The sequence below is a fragment of the Salmo trutta genome, chromosome 36, assembly GCF_901001165.1.
Source record: "Salmo trutta chromosome 36, fSalTru1.1, whole genome shotgun sequence".
NCBI lineage: Eukaryota > Metazoa > Chordata > Actinopteri > Salmoniformes > Salmonidae > Salmo > Salmo trutta.
In genome coordinates this window covers 1,247,892-1,264,407 of record NC_042992.1, presented here as the reverse complement: position 1 = coordinate 1,264,407, position 16,516 = coordinate 1,247,892, and the positions used below count along the sequence as shown (strand labels likewise).

General features: G+C 46.5%; 1 protein-coding gene across 1 annotated transcript in view; it reads left to right on the top strand.

Moving 5' to 3' along the window:
• Positions 1–16,516, top strand: part of LOC115176260 (neurocalcin-delta A-like) — a 60,326-nt gene that overhangs the window by 27,425 nt on the left and 16,385 nt on the right. The window contains exon 2 of the mRNA XM_029736180.1: positions 10,929–11,329. Within this exon, the coding sequence (XP_029592040.1) occupies positions 10,952–11,329 (378 nt within the window). The 5' untranslated portion in view covers positions 10,929–10,951. The remainder of the gene's footprint in view (positions 1–10,928; positions 11,330–16,516) is intronic.

The window sequence follows — 16,516 nt, the reverse complement described above, 5'->3', positions numbered from 1 at the left end:
AGCCCTGCCACATCTGACGAGCATCAGAGATGGTGTAGTTGGATTCAATCTTAGTCCTGTATTGACGCTTTGTCTGTTTACAGTGTTTGACCAGTTGTTTGTATACATGATCTGTCATTGTGCGTTCAGCCTGACTACCAGGGTGCTGGGAACAGAAGTATTATAGAGCAACTGCCCCAAAAAAATGACTTCTCATTTAGAAAATCATTTTGTTTCACGACTTCTGCCGAAGTCGATGCCTCTCCTTGTTCGGGCGGTGTTCGGCGGTCGAAGTCGATGCCTCTCCTTGTTCGGGCGGTGTTCGGTGGTCGAAGTCAATGCCTCTCCTTGTTCGGACGGTGTTCAGCGGCCGAAGTCGATGCCTCTCCTTGTTCGGGCGGTGTTCGGTGGTCGAAGTCAATGCCTCTCCTTGTTCGGACGGTGTTCGGCGGCCGAAGTCGATGCCTCTCCTTGTTCGGGCGGTGTTCGGCGGCCGAAGTCGATGCCTCTCCTTGTTCGGGCGGTGTTCGGCGGTCGAAGTCGCCAGTCTTCTAGCCATCACCGATCCATTTTTCATTTTCCATTTGTTTTGTCTCGTTTTTCCACACACCTGGTTCTCATTTCCCTCATTATGTGTTGTGTATTTAACTCTCTGTTTTTCCCCATGTCTTTGTGTGGTATTGTTTTTATTTTTATGTAAGCGCACGTTAGGCTGGTTAAGCTGGGTTATGTTAAACCCGTATTTGTATTTCGTGTTAGTTTGTGCCGTGTGCTTATGGGTCGCCAAATAAAAGGCTCCGTTTTGCTACCAACTATCTGCTCTCCTGCACCTGACTTCCTACAGCCCTTCACGCATACCCTGACAATATGAGTCAAAAACATTTATTCTACTGTCAAAATTGACTACAAAGTGTAAAATAGGAAGATTTTGGTAATTAAGGTGGTATCTGATGCTACTGAACCAGATGTCTGTGTATCAGGGGAGAAGCTCCAGGTGGTATCTGATGCTACTGAACCAGATGTCTGTGTATCAGGGGAGAAGCTCCAGGTGGTATCTGATGCTACTGAACCAGATGTCTGTGTATCAGGGGAGAAGCTCCAGGTGGTATCTGATGCTACTGAACCAGATGTCTGTGTATCAGTGGGAGAAGCTCCAGGTGGTATCTGATGCTACTGAACCAGATGTCTGTGTATCAGGGGAGAAGCTCCAGGTGGTATCTGATGATATTGAACCAGATGTCTGTGTATCAGGGGAGAAGCTCCAGGTGGTATCTGATGCTACTGAGCCAGATGTCTGTGTATCAGAGGAGAAGCTCCAGGTGGTATCTGATGCTACTGAACCAGATGTCTGTGTATCAGGGGAGAAGCTCCAGGTGGTATCTGATGCTACTGAACCAGATGTCTGTGTATCAGGGGAGAAGCTCCAGGTGGTATCTGATGCTACTGAACCAGATGTCTGTGAGAAGCTCCAGGTGGTATCTGATTTTAAGTACCTTGGCATTATACCTGATTCCAACCTCTCTTTTAAAAAGCAGGTGAAAAAGGTCATTCAAATAACCCAATTCAACCTAGCTAATTTCCGATTTATACGAAATTGTTTGACTACAGAGGTAGCAAACTGTGCTTCAAATCTATGATACTTTCCCCCACTTAACATACTGCTTGACTAGTTGGGTCCAAGCTTGCTGTACAACATTAAAACCCATTCAGTCTGTCTACAAACAGGCTCTCAAAGTGCTTGATAGGAAACCCAATAGACATCATCACTGTTACATCCTCAGAAAGCATGAGCTCCTGAGTTGGGAAAATCTTGTGCAATACACAGACGCATGTCTTGTATTCCGTATCATAAATGGCCTAGCTCTCCCTCCACTCAGTACTTTTGTTAAACAGAAAACCCAAACAGATGGCAGCAGATCTACAAGGTCTGCCATGAGAGGTGACTGTATAGTTCCCTTAAGGAAAAGCACCTTTAGTAAATCCGCTTTCTCTGTGAGAGCTTCCCATGTCTGGAATATACATCAGACACATATAACTGCACCACCGATCACACTTTCACAAAAAGCATGAAGACATGGCTAAAGGTCAATCAGGTTTGTGAACATAATCCCGAGCTGTGTATTGACGCTTTCCATGCTGTCTCTTGTCTGTAGCTTGTGAGGTGTGGAAACACTTTGTTGCTTTTATGGATTTTGTCTTGTTGCTTTTTGTGCTATGTTTCTCTGTCTGCATGCTTTGTCTTGCTTGTTCTATGTTTTTCTGTCTGCATGCTATGTCTTGCTTGTCCTATGTTGCTCTGTCTGCATGCTATGTCTTGCTTGTTCTATGTTGTTCTGTCTGTATGCTATGTCTTGCTTGTCCTATGTTGCTCTGCGTGTGCTCACTGCTCAATGATTGTCTGTATTGTAATTGTTTTTAATAACCTGCCCAGGGACTGCGGTTGAAAATTAGCCGGCTGGCTAAAACCGCACTTTAACTGAAACGTTTATTAATGTGCACTGTCCCTGTAAAAATTTAAATAAACTCAATTCAAACTCACTCACTGACTTCATCTTACTCTCTCTGACTACCTCTCTGACTCCCTCTCTCACTCTGTGACTCTCTAACTCTCTCTGACTCTGCATCTCTCTCTGACTGTCTCTCTCCCTCTCCCTCTCTCTCTCTTTCTCTCTGACTAACTCTCTGACTCTGTGACTCTCTAACTCTCTCTGACTCTGCATCTCTCTCTGACTACCTCTCTCACTCTGTGACTCTCTAACTCTCTCTGACTCTGCATCTTTCTCTGACTGTCTCTCTCCCTCTCCCTCCCTCTCTCTTTCTCTCTGACTACCTCTCTGACTCCCTCTCTCACTCTGTGACTCTCTAACTCTCTCTGACTACCTCTCTGACTCCCTCTCTCACTCTGTGACTCTCTAACTCTCTCTGACTCTGCATCTCTCTCTGACTGTCTCTCTCCCTCTCCCTCTCTCTCTCTTTCTCTCTGACTACCTCTCTGACTCCCTCTCTCACTCTGTGACTCTCTAACTCTCTCTGACTACCTCTCTGACTCCCTCTCTCACTCTGTGACTCTCTAACTCTCTCTGACTCTGCATCTCTCTCTGACTGTCTCTCTCCCTCTCCCTCTCTCTCTCTTTCTCTCTGACTAACTCTCCGACTCCCTCTCTCCCTTTCTGACTCTCTCTGACTCCATCTGACTCTCTCTCTCTCTCTCCCTCTCTCTCTCCCTGACTCTCTCTGACTCTCTCTGACCCTCTCTGACTCTCTCCCTCTCTCTCTCCCTCTCTCTCCCTCTCTCTCTCCCTCTCTCTCTCTCCCTCTCTCTCTCTCTCTGATTCTCTCTCTTGCTCTCTGACCCCGTCTGACTCTCTCTGACTCTTGGACTTCTCATGCTTCTGCGCTGTGGAGAATGAAACAATGAAATGTCACTGAATGATTTTCTTCAGACTCAAAGACCAGTCTTACATTTACATTTATGTCATTTAGCAGACGCTCTTATCCAGAGCGACTTACAAATTGGTGCATTCACCTTATGATATCCAGCGGAACAACCACTTTACAACCTTGTAATGGGAACTAGAGCATTGGAAAAGTTTTGCACTTTTCGCAACAAAGTACGTTCATCTCTAGGAGACAGAACGCGTCTCCTTCCTGAGCGGTATGACGGCTGTATGGTCCCATGGTGTTTATACTTGCGTACTATTGTTTGTACAGATGAACACAGTACCTTCAGGCGTTTGTAAATTGCTCCCAAGGATGAACCAGACTTATGGAGGTCTACAATTTTGGCTGATGTCTTTTGATTTTCACATGATGTCAAGCAAAGAGGCACTGACTTTGAAGGTAGGTCTTGAAGTATATCCACAGGTACACCTCCAATTGACTCAAATTATGTCAATTAGTCTATCAGAAGCTTCTAAAGCCATTACCGAATTTTCTGGAATTTTCAAAGCTGTTTAAAGGCACAGTCAATTTAGCGTATGTAAACTTCTGGCCCACTGGAATTGTGATACAGTGAATTATAAATGAAATAATCTGCCTGTAAACAATTGTTGGAAACATTTATTGTGTCATGTAACCGACTTGCCAAAACTATAGTTTGTCAACAAGAAATTTGTGGAGTGGTTGAAAAACGAGATTTAATGACTCCAATCTAAGTGTATGTAAACTTCCGTCTTCAACTGTACCTAACCCTCCCCTTCTAACCCCTAACCCTCCCCTTCTAACCCCTAACCCTCCCCTTCTAACCCCTAACCCTCCCCTTCTAACCCTCCCCTTCTAACCCCTAACCCTCCCCTTCTAACCCTCCCCTTCTAACCCTTAACCCTCCCCTTCTAACCCCTAACCCTCCCCTTCTAACCCCGAACCCTCCCCTTCTAACCCCGAACCCTCCCCTTCTAACCCCTAACCCTCCCCTTCTAACCCTCCCCTTCTAACCCCTAACCCTCCCCTTCTAATCCCTAACCCTCCCCTTCTAACCCCTAACCCTCCTCTTCTAACCCCTAACCCTCCCCTTCTAACCCCTAACCCTCCCCTTCTAACCCCTAACCCTCCTCTTCTAACCCCTAACCCTCCCCTTCTAACCCCTAACCCTCCCCTTCTAACCCCTAACCCTCCTCTTCTAACCCCTAACCCTCCCCTTCTAACCCCTAACCCTCCCCTTCTAACCCCTAACCCTCCTCTTCTAACCCCTAACCCTCCCCTTCTAACCCCTAACCCTCCCCTTCTAACCCTCCCCTTCTAACCCTGAACCCTCCCCTTCTAACCCTGAACCCTCCCCTTCTAACCCTGAACCCTCCCTTCTAACCCCTAACCCTCCTCTTCTAACCCTGAACCCTCCCCTTCTAACCCCTAACCCTCCCCTTCTAGCCCCTAACCCTCCCCTTCTAACCCCTAACCCTCCCCTTCTAACCCCTAACCCTCCCCTTCTAACCCCTAACCCTCCCCTTCTAACCCCTAACCCCTAACCCTCCCCTTCTAACCCCTAACCCCTAACCCTCCCCTTCTAACCCCGAACCCTCCCCTTCTAACCCCGAACCCTCCCCTTCTAACCCCGAACCCTCCCCTTCTAACCCCTAACCCTACTAACAACAGTAACTTCCCCCTGGTCCTTCCTATCTGCAGTAACTTAACCCTGGTCCCTCCTATCTACAGTAACTTAACCTTGGTCCCTCCTATCTACAGTAACTTAACCCTGGTCCCTCCTATCTACAGTAACTTAACCCTGGTCCCTCCTATCTACAGTAACTTAACCCTGGTCCCCCCTATCTACAGTAACTTAACCCTGGTCCCTCCTATGTACAGTATTTAGTCCCTGATCCGGTGTCCTGTGTGTTTACCTAGAGCCTAGGTGTCTTTATAAATATCACCTAAGTCCTCCCTGAGTCCCTGGGGAATCAAGAATGAGGACAAGGGATCATCTATTATGTCACAGCACGAATGGACGGACAGCCACCTAAGAACCAGTAGTTCTGTGCCAAGGTCACAGACAGACAGACAGACAGACAGACAGACAGACAGACAGACAGACAGACAGACAGACAGACAGACAGACAGACAGACAGACAGACAGACAGACAGACAGACAGACAGACAGACACCACAGCACTACATAAAGAGAGACCTAAAGACAACAACATAGCATGGCAGCAACACATGACAACACAGCATGGTAGCAACACATCATGGCAGCAGCACAAAACATGGTACAAACATTATTGGGCACAGACAATCAATCAATCATTCAATCAACCAAATTGATTTATAAGCCCTTCTTACATCAGCTGATGTCACAAAGTGCTGTACAGAAACCCAGCCTAAAACCACAAAAATCAAAGCCTGCAGCTTTGATATGTGCTGAGAGAAGGACAGTGTACTGTCTAGCCATACTCCCAAGTACTTGTATGAGGTGACTACCTCAAGCTCTAAACCCTGAGGTAGTAATCACACCGGTGGGGAGAGGGGCATTCTTCTTACCAAACCACATGACCTTTGTTTTGGAGGTGTTCAGAACAAGGTTAAGGGCAGAGAAAGCTTGTTGGACACTAAGAAATCTTTGTTGTAGAGCGTTTAACACAAAATCCGGGGAGGGGTCAGCTGAGTATAAGACTGTATCATCTACATATAAATGGATGAGCAAGCTTCCTACTGCCTGATCTATGTTGTTGATGTAAATTGAGAAATGTGTGGGGCCTAGGATCGAGCATTGGGGTACTCCCTTGGTGACAGGCAGTGGCTGAGATGACAGATGTTCTGACTTTATACACTGCAGTCTTGAGAGAGGTAGTTAGCAAACCAGTCCAAAGATCCCTCAGAGACACCAATACTCAAACCAGGGGGGAACCAGTTTTTAATTCTAATTTTCTTTATGGGGGCATGTTTGTTAAAGAATGGAATGGTCTACGGTATCAAAAGCTTTGGCCAAGTCACTAAAAATAGCAGCACAACATCACATAGAATCAAGGGCAATGGTGACATCATTGAGGACCTTTAAGGTTGCAGTGACACATCCATAACCTGAAACCAGATTGCATACCAGAGAGAATACTATAGACATCAAGAAAGCCAGTCAGTTGATTATTAACAGGTTTTTCCAACACTTTTGATAAACAGGACAAAATAGAAATAGGCCTATAACAGTTAGGATCAGCTTGATCCTAACTGACAGGTGAAAAAGGTCAGAGATAGGCTTGGCGATGATAGTGGCAGCAACCTTAAAGAAGAAAGGGTCTAAACCATCTGTTTAAGGAGCTCCTTTAGCACCTCAGACTCAGTGACCACCTGCAGGGAGAAACTTTGTAGCGGGGCATGGGAAAACGAGGGAGGAGCATTGTGGATAGTCACATTAGAAGGGCTGGGAGATGAGGAAATGTTGGACGGGCAAGGAGGCATGGCTGAGTCAAATAGGAATCCTGACTTAATGAAGTGGTGATTAAAGAGCTCAGCCATGTGCTCCTTGTCAGTAACAACCACATCATCAACATTAAGGTGCATGGGCAGCAGTGAGGAGGAGGGTTTATTCTCCAGGTCTTTAACCGTTCTCCAGAACTTCTTGGGGTTAGACCCACTGAGAGAGAACCGCTCCTTAACTTCTTGCGGATTAGTGGGATGCTACCGTCTCATTTTGACAATTTCCGGTGAAATTGCACCAAATTCAAATTATATTACTATAAATATTAAACTTTCATGAAATCACAAGTGCAGTACATCAAAATAAAGCTTAACTTGTTGTTAATCCAGCCGCCGTGTCAGATTTCAAAAAGGCTTTACGGTGAAAGCAAACCATGCAATTATCTGAGGACAGCTCCCAGTACACAAATGCATAACAAATCATTTTCAACCAGGGAGTTGCGACACGAAAGTCAGAAATAGCGATATAATATATGCCTTACCTTTGAAGATCTTCTTCTGTTGGCACTCCAAAAGGTCCCAGTTACATTACAAATGGTTCGATAATGTCCTTCTTTATATCCATAAAAATTCAGTTTAGCTGGCGCACTTCAGTCAATAATCCACTCGGTTTCCCTCCTTCAAAATGCATACAAAATGAATCCCAAACGTGACCAATAAACTTATCCAAACAAGTCAATCAACGTTTATATTCAAACAATAGGTACCCTAATATGCAAATTTAAGACGGAGAATCGTTATTGTCTTTACCGGAGAAAAATACCAAAGAACGCGTTTTCATTCACGCGCTTGGAAACACTATAGCCAAAATGGGAGCCACTTAGAAAAAGTACAATTTCTGGATCATTTTTCCAAAAGCCAGCCTGAAACTCTTTCTAAAGACTGTTGACATCTAGTGGAAGCCCTAGGAACTGCCAGCCAATTGCCAGCCAATGCCAGCCATTGAAATCAGTGGTAGGATGAGCACTGCATATACATAAAATATCTTGTTGAATTTAGTTTACAGCATCTAATAATGTCCTGGTTGGTCAGCTTGTTTTGACTCCTTAGACTTCTACCAGATTGAGTCAGAGCAGCTCTTAGACTTCTACCAGGTTGAGTCAGAGCAGCTCTTAGACTTCTACCAGGTTGAGTCAGAGCAGCTCTTAGACTTCTACCAGGTTGAGTCAGAGCAGCTCTTAGACTTCTACCAGGTTGAGTCAGAGCAGCTCTTAGACTTCTACCAGGTTGAGTCAGAGCAGCTCTTAGACTTCTACCAGGTTGAGTCAGAGCAACTCTTAGACTTCTACCAGGTTGAGTCAGAGCAGCTCTTAGACTTCTACCAGGTTGAGTCAGAGCAGCTCTTAGACTTCTACCAGGTTGAGTCAGAGCAGCTTTTAGACTTCTACCAGGTTGAGTCAGAGCAGCTCCAAGACTTCTACCAGGTTGAGTCAGAGCCGCTCCTAGACTTCTACCAGGTTGAGTCAGAGCAGCTCCTTGACTTCTACCAGGTTGAGTCAGAGCAGCTCCTTGACTTCTACCAGGTTGAGTCAGAGCAGCTCTTAGACTTCTACCAGGTTGAGTCAGAGCAGTTCTTAGACTTCTACCAGGTTGAGTCAGAGCAGTTCTTAGACTTCTATCAGGTTGAGTTAGAGCAGCTCTTAGACTTCTATCTGGTTGAGTCAGAGCAACTCTTAGACTTCTACCAGGTTGAGTCAGAGCAGCTCTTAGACTTCTATCTGGTTGAGTCAGAGCAGCTCTTAGACTTCTATCAGGTTGAGTCAGAGCAGCTCTTAGACTTCTATCAGGTTGAGTCAGAGCAGCTCTTAGACTTCTATCAGGTTGAGTCAGAGCAGCTCTTAGACTTCTACCAGGTTGAGTCAGAGCAACTCTTAGACTTCTACCAGGTTGAGTCAGAGCAGCTCTTAGACTTCTACCAGGTTGAGTCAGAGCAACTCTTAGACTTCTACCAGGTTGAGTCAGAGCAGCTCTTAGCATGTTCCTCGCCCTTTTAAACATAAGCATCTTATATGGCGGGGGGAGGGGGTGCTGTTAAATGGCAGGGGGGCCAAGGGCAGTCCATTTCCCCTGAAGGACCACTTCATTTTTAGATCAAGACATGGATGGGATCTGCTTTCTGCTCTCTGAGTTTTACAACACTACTGGATGAATCTGGATTTTTAGACTAGGATGTTTTGATGTTGATGCCAAGGATGCTCTGAGTGGCATTTACACTTCTATTATAGCAACAGACTGACAACTCCACAGTGAGAGGAGAGAGATGCACACGGAAAAGGGCAGGAGTTAGAACACACAGATCTGTTGTTGATCTATTTCTGGCTGCTGTTTGTTATGTCCTGAAATGACATTAGCTTACTATCTCATACTCTCATTATCCCTCTCCTAAGCCTGGAAGAACAGCCTCTTCTTGTCTCAGCAAAGCTCAGCAGCACGTCATCTCACTGCCAGACTTCCCACCTGTACAACAGCTCAACTCTATGTGGTCAGATCAGATGGTCAATGATGTTTATTCATTTTGTTGTGGAGTTTCAGAGAGAGACAAGACGTTGCCTACTGTAAGAGTTTCTAGATGAGACATGACTGATTATCTGGTGCATCTATGTGCAAAGCCAGAAGACACAGACACCTGAGAGTAGCCGCAGCGAGCAGGAAGTGTTCATTGTGCATTTGATTCTGCAGGCATGCAGCGCTGCACAGAGCAAAGCCACGAGATGTGTCTGTGGTTGTCAAGTTGAAAGTTCAGCTACAAGAAATGTGTATTTGTTTATGTCAGTGTGGTGAAGAGTAGCGAGTTTCTCAATACCTCTATAGCTCAGTTTACACATGGTGCTATCATGTCCTTGGTCCTAATCTTCTTTATATCAAGGTATAATGAGGTATAATGTTCCCCTGTACCTTTATATCAAGGTATAATGAGGTCTAATGTTCCCCTGTACCTTTATATCAAGGTATAATGTGGAGGCATTATGTTCCCCTGTACCTTTATATCAAGGTATAATGGGGTATAATGTTCCCCTGTACCTTTATATCAAGGTATAATGTGGAGGTCTAATGTTCCCCTGTACCTTTATATCAAGGTATAATGTTCCCCTGTACCTTTATATCAAGGTATAATGAGGTCTAATGTTCCCCTGTACCTTTATATCAAGGTATAATATGGAGGTCTAATGATCCCCTGTACCTTTATATCAAGGTATAATGAGGTCTAATGTTCCCCTGCAACCTTTATATCAAGGTATAATGAGGTCTAATGTTCCCCTGTACCTTTATATCAAGGTATAATGAGGTATAATGATCCCCTGTACCTTTATATCAAGGTATAATGAGGTCTAATGTTCCCCTGTACCTTTATATCAAGGTCTAATGTTCCCCTGTACCTTGATATAAAGGTATAATGAGGTATAATGTGCCACTGTACCTTTATATCAAGGTATAATGTTTAGGCATTATGTTCCCCTGTACCTTTATATCAAGGTATAATGTTGAGGCATTATGTTCCCCTGTATAAAACAGTTGATAAAGTGCTCAGCAGCTCAATATCTCCATCCTCCACAGTGCTCTCCAGAATAAACAGTGGGAGGGTTACCCAATACCGCCTCCCACTCTGAATTGGATGGGCATTGGATACAAAGTCGTTTTTTGCTAATTATTTACAAGTATGGCGAGCTGCTAACTTACTGTTGTGAATGTGAAAAACTGAAAGCAGTGCCTTTCTGTCAGAATAATTTAGAGCTTGCTGTAACATCAGGTTACCATGACAACGATCACAACAACGGGGTCAAAGGTGAATGTCTCTCGCTCAGTTGCGTCTTAGCAATGATTATATAAAAGGCAAATGCCTCCAAAAATTTGAAAAAATGTAGCCGTTTGAAAGGGTACCATATGAACATTGCCCAATAATGTTTTCAGGTAACAACGCAAACCCTGTGTGAATCTGTTACTTGTCTCTCTCCCTCTTCTCTCTGACCCATTGAACAAGCTCAGTTGAGAAGCTGAATGACAACTAATCACTCTCTCTCTTCCCCCTTCCTCTCCCTCCACAGCTAAAACCACCAAAACATCTGAAATGGGGAAGCAGAACAGCAAACTCCGCCCGGAGGTGATGGAGGATCTGCTGGAGAGCACGGACTTCACCGAAGCTGAGATCCAGGAGTGGTATAAGGGCTTCCTGAGGGACTGCCCCAGCGGGAACCTCTCCATGGAAGAGTTTAAGAAGATCTACGGTAACTTCTTCCCCTACGGAGACGCCTCCAAGTTCGCAGAGCACGTCTTCCGCACCTTTGATGCCAACGGGGACGGGACGATAGACTTCCGGGAGTTCATCATCGCTCTGAGCGTCACGTCTCGCGGCCGCCTGGACCAAAAACTGAAGTGGGCCTTCAGTATGTACGACCTGGATGGGAACGGATACATTAGCAAGGCAGAGATGCTGGAGATCGTACAGGTGAGTCAGGAACGGGTACATCAGCAAGGCAGAGATGCTGGAGATCGTACAGGTGAGGCAGGAACGGATACATCAGCAAGGCAGAGATGCTGGAGATCGTACAGGTCTGTCTCTCTCTCTGTCTGGCTGCCTGTCTATCTCTTTGTCTGCCTGTCTGTCTGGCTGCCTGTCTGTCTCTCTGTCTGGCTGCCTGTCTGTCTGGCTGCCTGTCTCTGTGTCTGTCTGTCTGTGTCTGCCTGTATCTCTCTCTGTCTTCCTGTCTGTCTATCTATTCTGTCCTTGTGCAGTTGTGTATACATATGACTGAATCCCTTACACAGCTCTGTGTAAATACCCTGGCCCTTGAATAATCACCCATCAGGCTTTTAGTGAGCGAAACCCCATAAAGGCTGTCTCCTTCTCTAGCTGTCCACTCATCATCACACCAGCTATATCAGTCTGACTCTAGCTACGATGTTACTGTGGGACTAGACTACCCCTATGATGTTACTGTGGGACTAGACTACCCCTATGGTGTTACTGTGGGACTAGACTACCCCTATGGTATTACTGTGGGACTAGACTACCCCTATGGTGTTACTGTGGTACTAGACTACCCCTATGGTGTTACTGTGGGACTAGACTACCCCTATGGTGATACTGTGGGACTAGACTACCCCTATGGTGTTACTGTGGTACTAGACTACCCCTATGGTGTTACTAGACTACCCCTATGGTGTTACTGTGGGACTAGACTACCCCTATGGTGTTACTGTGAGACTAGACTACCCCTATGGTGTTACTGTGGGACTAGACTACCCCTATGGTGTTACTGTGGGACTAGACTACCCCTATGGTGTTACTGTGTTACTAGAGTACCCCTATGGTGTTACTGTGGGACTAGACTGCCCATATGGTGTTACTGTGGTACTAGACTACCCCTATGGTGATACTGTGGGACTAGACTACCCCTATGGTGTTACTGTGGGACTAGACTACCCCTATGGTGTTACTGTGGGACTAGACTACCCCTATGGTGTTACTGTGGGACTAGACTACCCCTATGGTGATACTGTGGGACTAGACTACCCCTATGGTCTTACTGTGTTACTAGACTACCCTTATGGTGTTACTGTGGGACTAGACTACCCCTATGGTGTTACTGTGGGACTAGACTACCCCTATGGTGTTACTGTGAGACTAGACTACCCCTATGGTGTTACTGTGGGACTAGACTACCCCTATGGTGTTACTGTGGTACTAGACTACCCCTATGGTGTTACTGTGTTACTAGACTACCCCTATGGTGTTACTGTGTTACTAGACTACCCCTATGGTGTTACTGTGGGACTAGACTACCCCTATGGTGTTACTGTGTTACTAGACTACCCCTATGGTGTTACTGTGAGACTAGACTACCCCTATGGTGTTACGCACGCCTCTTGGAGGAGGGAACGCAACACCTTGCTACACTCAACTCCCCGTGGAGGTATAGAGGCATGGGACTGTAGGTGGAGGTATAGAGGTATGGGACTGTAGGTGGAGGTATAGAGGTATGGGACTGTAGGTGGAGGTATAGGACTGTAGGTATAGAGGTATGGGACTGTAGGCGGAGGTATAGAGGTATGGGACTGTAGGTGGAGGTATAGAGGTATGGGACTGTAGGTGGAGGTATAGAGGTATGGGACTGTAGGTGGAGGTATAGAGGTATGGGACTGTAGGTGGAGGTATAGAGGCATGGGACTGTAGGTGGAGGTAAAGAGGCATGGGACTGTAGGTGGAGGTATAGAGGTATGGGACTGTAGGTGGAGGTATAGAGGTATGTGACTGTAGGTGGAGGTATAGAGGTATGGGACTGTAGGTGGAGGTAAAGAGGTATGGGACTGTAGGTATAGAGGTATGGGACTGTAGGTGGAGGTATAGAGGTATGTGACTGTAGGTGGAGGTATAGAGGTATGGGACTGTAGGTGGAGGTAAAGAGGTATGGGACTGTAGGTATAGAGGTATGGGACTGTAGGTGGAGGTATAGAGGTATGGGACTGTAGGTGGAGGTATAGAGGTATGGGACTGTAGGTGGAGGTATAGAGGTATGGGACTGTAGGTGGAGGTATAGAGGTATGGGACTGTAGGTGGAGGTAGAGGTATGGGACTGTAGGTGGAGGTATAGAGGCATGGGACTGTAGGTGGAGGTATAGAGGCATGGGACTGTAGGTGGAGGTATAGAGGCATGGGACTGTAGGTGGAGGTAAAGAGGTATGGGACTGTAGGTGGAGGTATAGAGGTATGGGACTGTAGGTGGAGGTAAAGGGGCATGGGACTGTAGGTGGAGGTATGGGACTGTAGGTGGAGGTATGGGACTGTAGGTGGAGGTATAGAGGTATGGGACTGTAGGTGGAGGTATAGAGGCATGGGACTGTAGGTGGAGGTATAGAGGTATGGGACTGTAGGTGGAGGTATAGAGGTATGGGACTGTAGGTGGAGGTATAGAGGTATGGGACTGTAGATGGAGGTATAGAGGCATGGGACTGTAGGTGGAGGTATAGACTGTAGACAGAGTATATACTACGGATACATGTATGCCCGCAGGCCTCTTGCCTAAGGACTCCCAAGGTACCTACCCCTTCCCCCTTGGGAACAAATGAAACAGAATAATACAAACTTAAAGTGAACAATTTCACTTATCAAAAACAGTCCTATGGCATACACATATGTCAGCAGGACCGGCTACAAAAATTCATACAGACCAACAATGAAACAGGACATACCAAGAAGCTCTCTCTGAGCGAGCACCAACCAACACAGGACATACCAATCAGCTCTCTCTGAGCAACAACCAACACAGGACATACCAATCAGCTCTCTCTGAGCAACAACCAACACAGGACATACCAATCAGCTCTCTCTGAGCAACAACAAACACAGGACATACCAATCAGCTCTCTCTGAGCAACAACCAACACAGGACATACCAATCAGCTCTCTCTGAGCACCAACCAACACAGGACATACCAATCAGCTCTCCCTGAGCAACAACCAACACAGGACATACCTAGAAGCTCTCTCTTTCCTAACACAGGAACACTGGCTTTTAAAGCTGCCGAAGGAGTCGGTAATTGTAGACAGCTGTATCCCCTGACGACAGGGCGGGGTCAGAGCACCAATATGCAATGGCGCAACCAATCAGCTGCTTTGGACTTCAGGAAACCATTTCCTGAAATACACACATACATATACACAACCCCACAACACAGAAACTGGGGAAAGTAACAATGGTGTTACTGTGGCACTAGGCTATCCCTATGGTGTTACTGTGGGACTAGACTACCCCTATGGTGATACTGTGGGACTAGACTACCCCTATGGTGTTACTGTGGGACTAGACTACCCCTATGGTGATACTGTGGGACTAGACTACCCCTATGGTGTTACTGTGGCACTAGACTACCCCTATGGTGTTACTGTGGGACTAGACTACCCCTATGGTGTTACTGTGGCACTAGACTACCCCTATGGTGTTACTGTGGGACCAGACTACCCCTATGGTGTTACTGTGGGACTAGACTACCCCTATGGTGATACTGTGGGACTAGACTACCCCTATGGTGTTACTGTGGGACTAGACTACCCCTATGGTGTTACTGTGGGACTAGACTACCCCTATGGTGTTACTGCGGGACTAGACTACCCCTATGGTGTTACTGTGTTACTAGACTACCCCTATGGTGTTACTGTGGGACTAGACTACCCCTATGGTGATACTGTGGGACTAGACTACCCCTATGGTGTTACTGAGAGACTAGACTACCCCTATGGTGTTACTGTGGGACTAGACTACCCCTATGGTGTTACTGTGGGACTTGACTACCCCTATGGTGTTACTGTGGGACTTGACTACCCCTATGGTGTTACTGTGGGACTTGACTACCCCTATGGTGTTACTGTGGGACTAGACTACCCCTATGGTGTTACTGTGAGACTAGACTACCCCTATGGTGTTACTGTGGTACTAGACTACCCCTATGGTGTTACTGTGGGACTAGACTACCCCTATGGTGTTACTGTGGGACTAGACTACCCCTATGGTGTTACTGTGGGACTTGACTACCCCTATGGTGTTACTGTGGGACTAGACTGCCCCTATGGTGATACTGTGGGACTAGACTACCCCTGTGGTGTTACTGTGGGACTTGACTACCCCTATGGTGATACTGTGGGACTTGACTACCCCTATGGTGTTACTGTGGGACTTGACTACCCCTATGGTGTTACTGTGGGACTTGACTACCCCTATGGTGTTACTGTGGGACTAGACTACCCCTATGGTGTTACTGTGAGACTAGACTACCCCTATGGTGTTACTGTGGTACTAGACTACCCCTATGGTGTTACTGTGGGACTAGACTACCCCTATGGTGTTACTGTGGGACTAGACTACCCCTATGGTGTTACTGTGGGACTAGACTACCCCTATGGTGTTACTGTGGGACTAGACTACCCCTATGGTGATACTGTGGGACTAGACTACCCCTATGGTGTTACTGTGGCACTAGACTACCCCTATGGTGTTACTGTGGGACTAGACTACCCCTATGGTGTTACTGTGGCACTAGACTACCCCTATGGTGTTACTGTGGGACCAGACTACCCCTATGGTGTTACTGTGGGACTAGACTACCCCTATGGTGATACTGTGGGACTAGACTACCCCTATGGTGTTACTGTGGGACTAGACTACCCCTATGGTGTTACTGTGGGACTAGACTACCCCTATGGTGTTACTGCGGGACTAGACTACCCCTATGGTGTTACTGTGTTACTAGACTACCCCTATGGTGTTACTGTGGGACTAGACTACCCCTATGGTGATACTGTGGGACTAGACTACCCCTATGGTGTTACTGTGGGACTAGACTACCCCTATGGTGTTACTGTGGGACTAGACTACCCCTATGGTGTTACTGTGGGACTAGACTACCCCTATGGTGTTACTGTGAGACTAGACTACCCCTATGGTGATACTGTGGGACTAGACTACCCCTAGGGTGTTACTGTGTTACTAGACTACCCCTATGGTGTTACTGTGTTACTAGACTACCCCTATGGTGTTACTGTGGCACTAGACTACCCCTATGGTGTTACTGTGAGACTAGACTACCCCTATGGTGTTACTGTGGGACTAGACTACCCCTATGGTGATACTGTGGGACT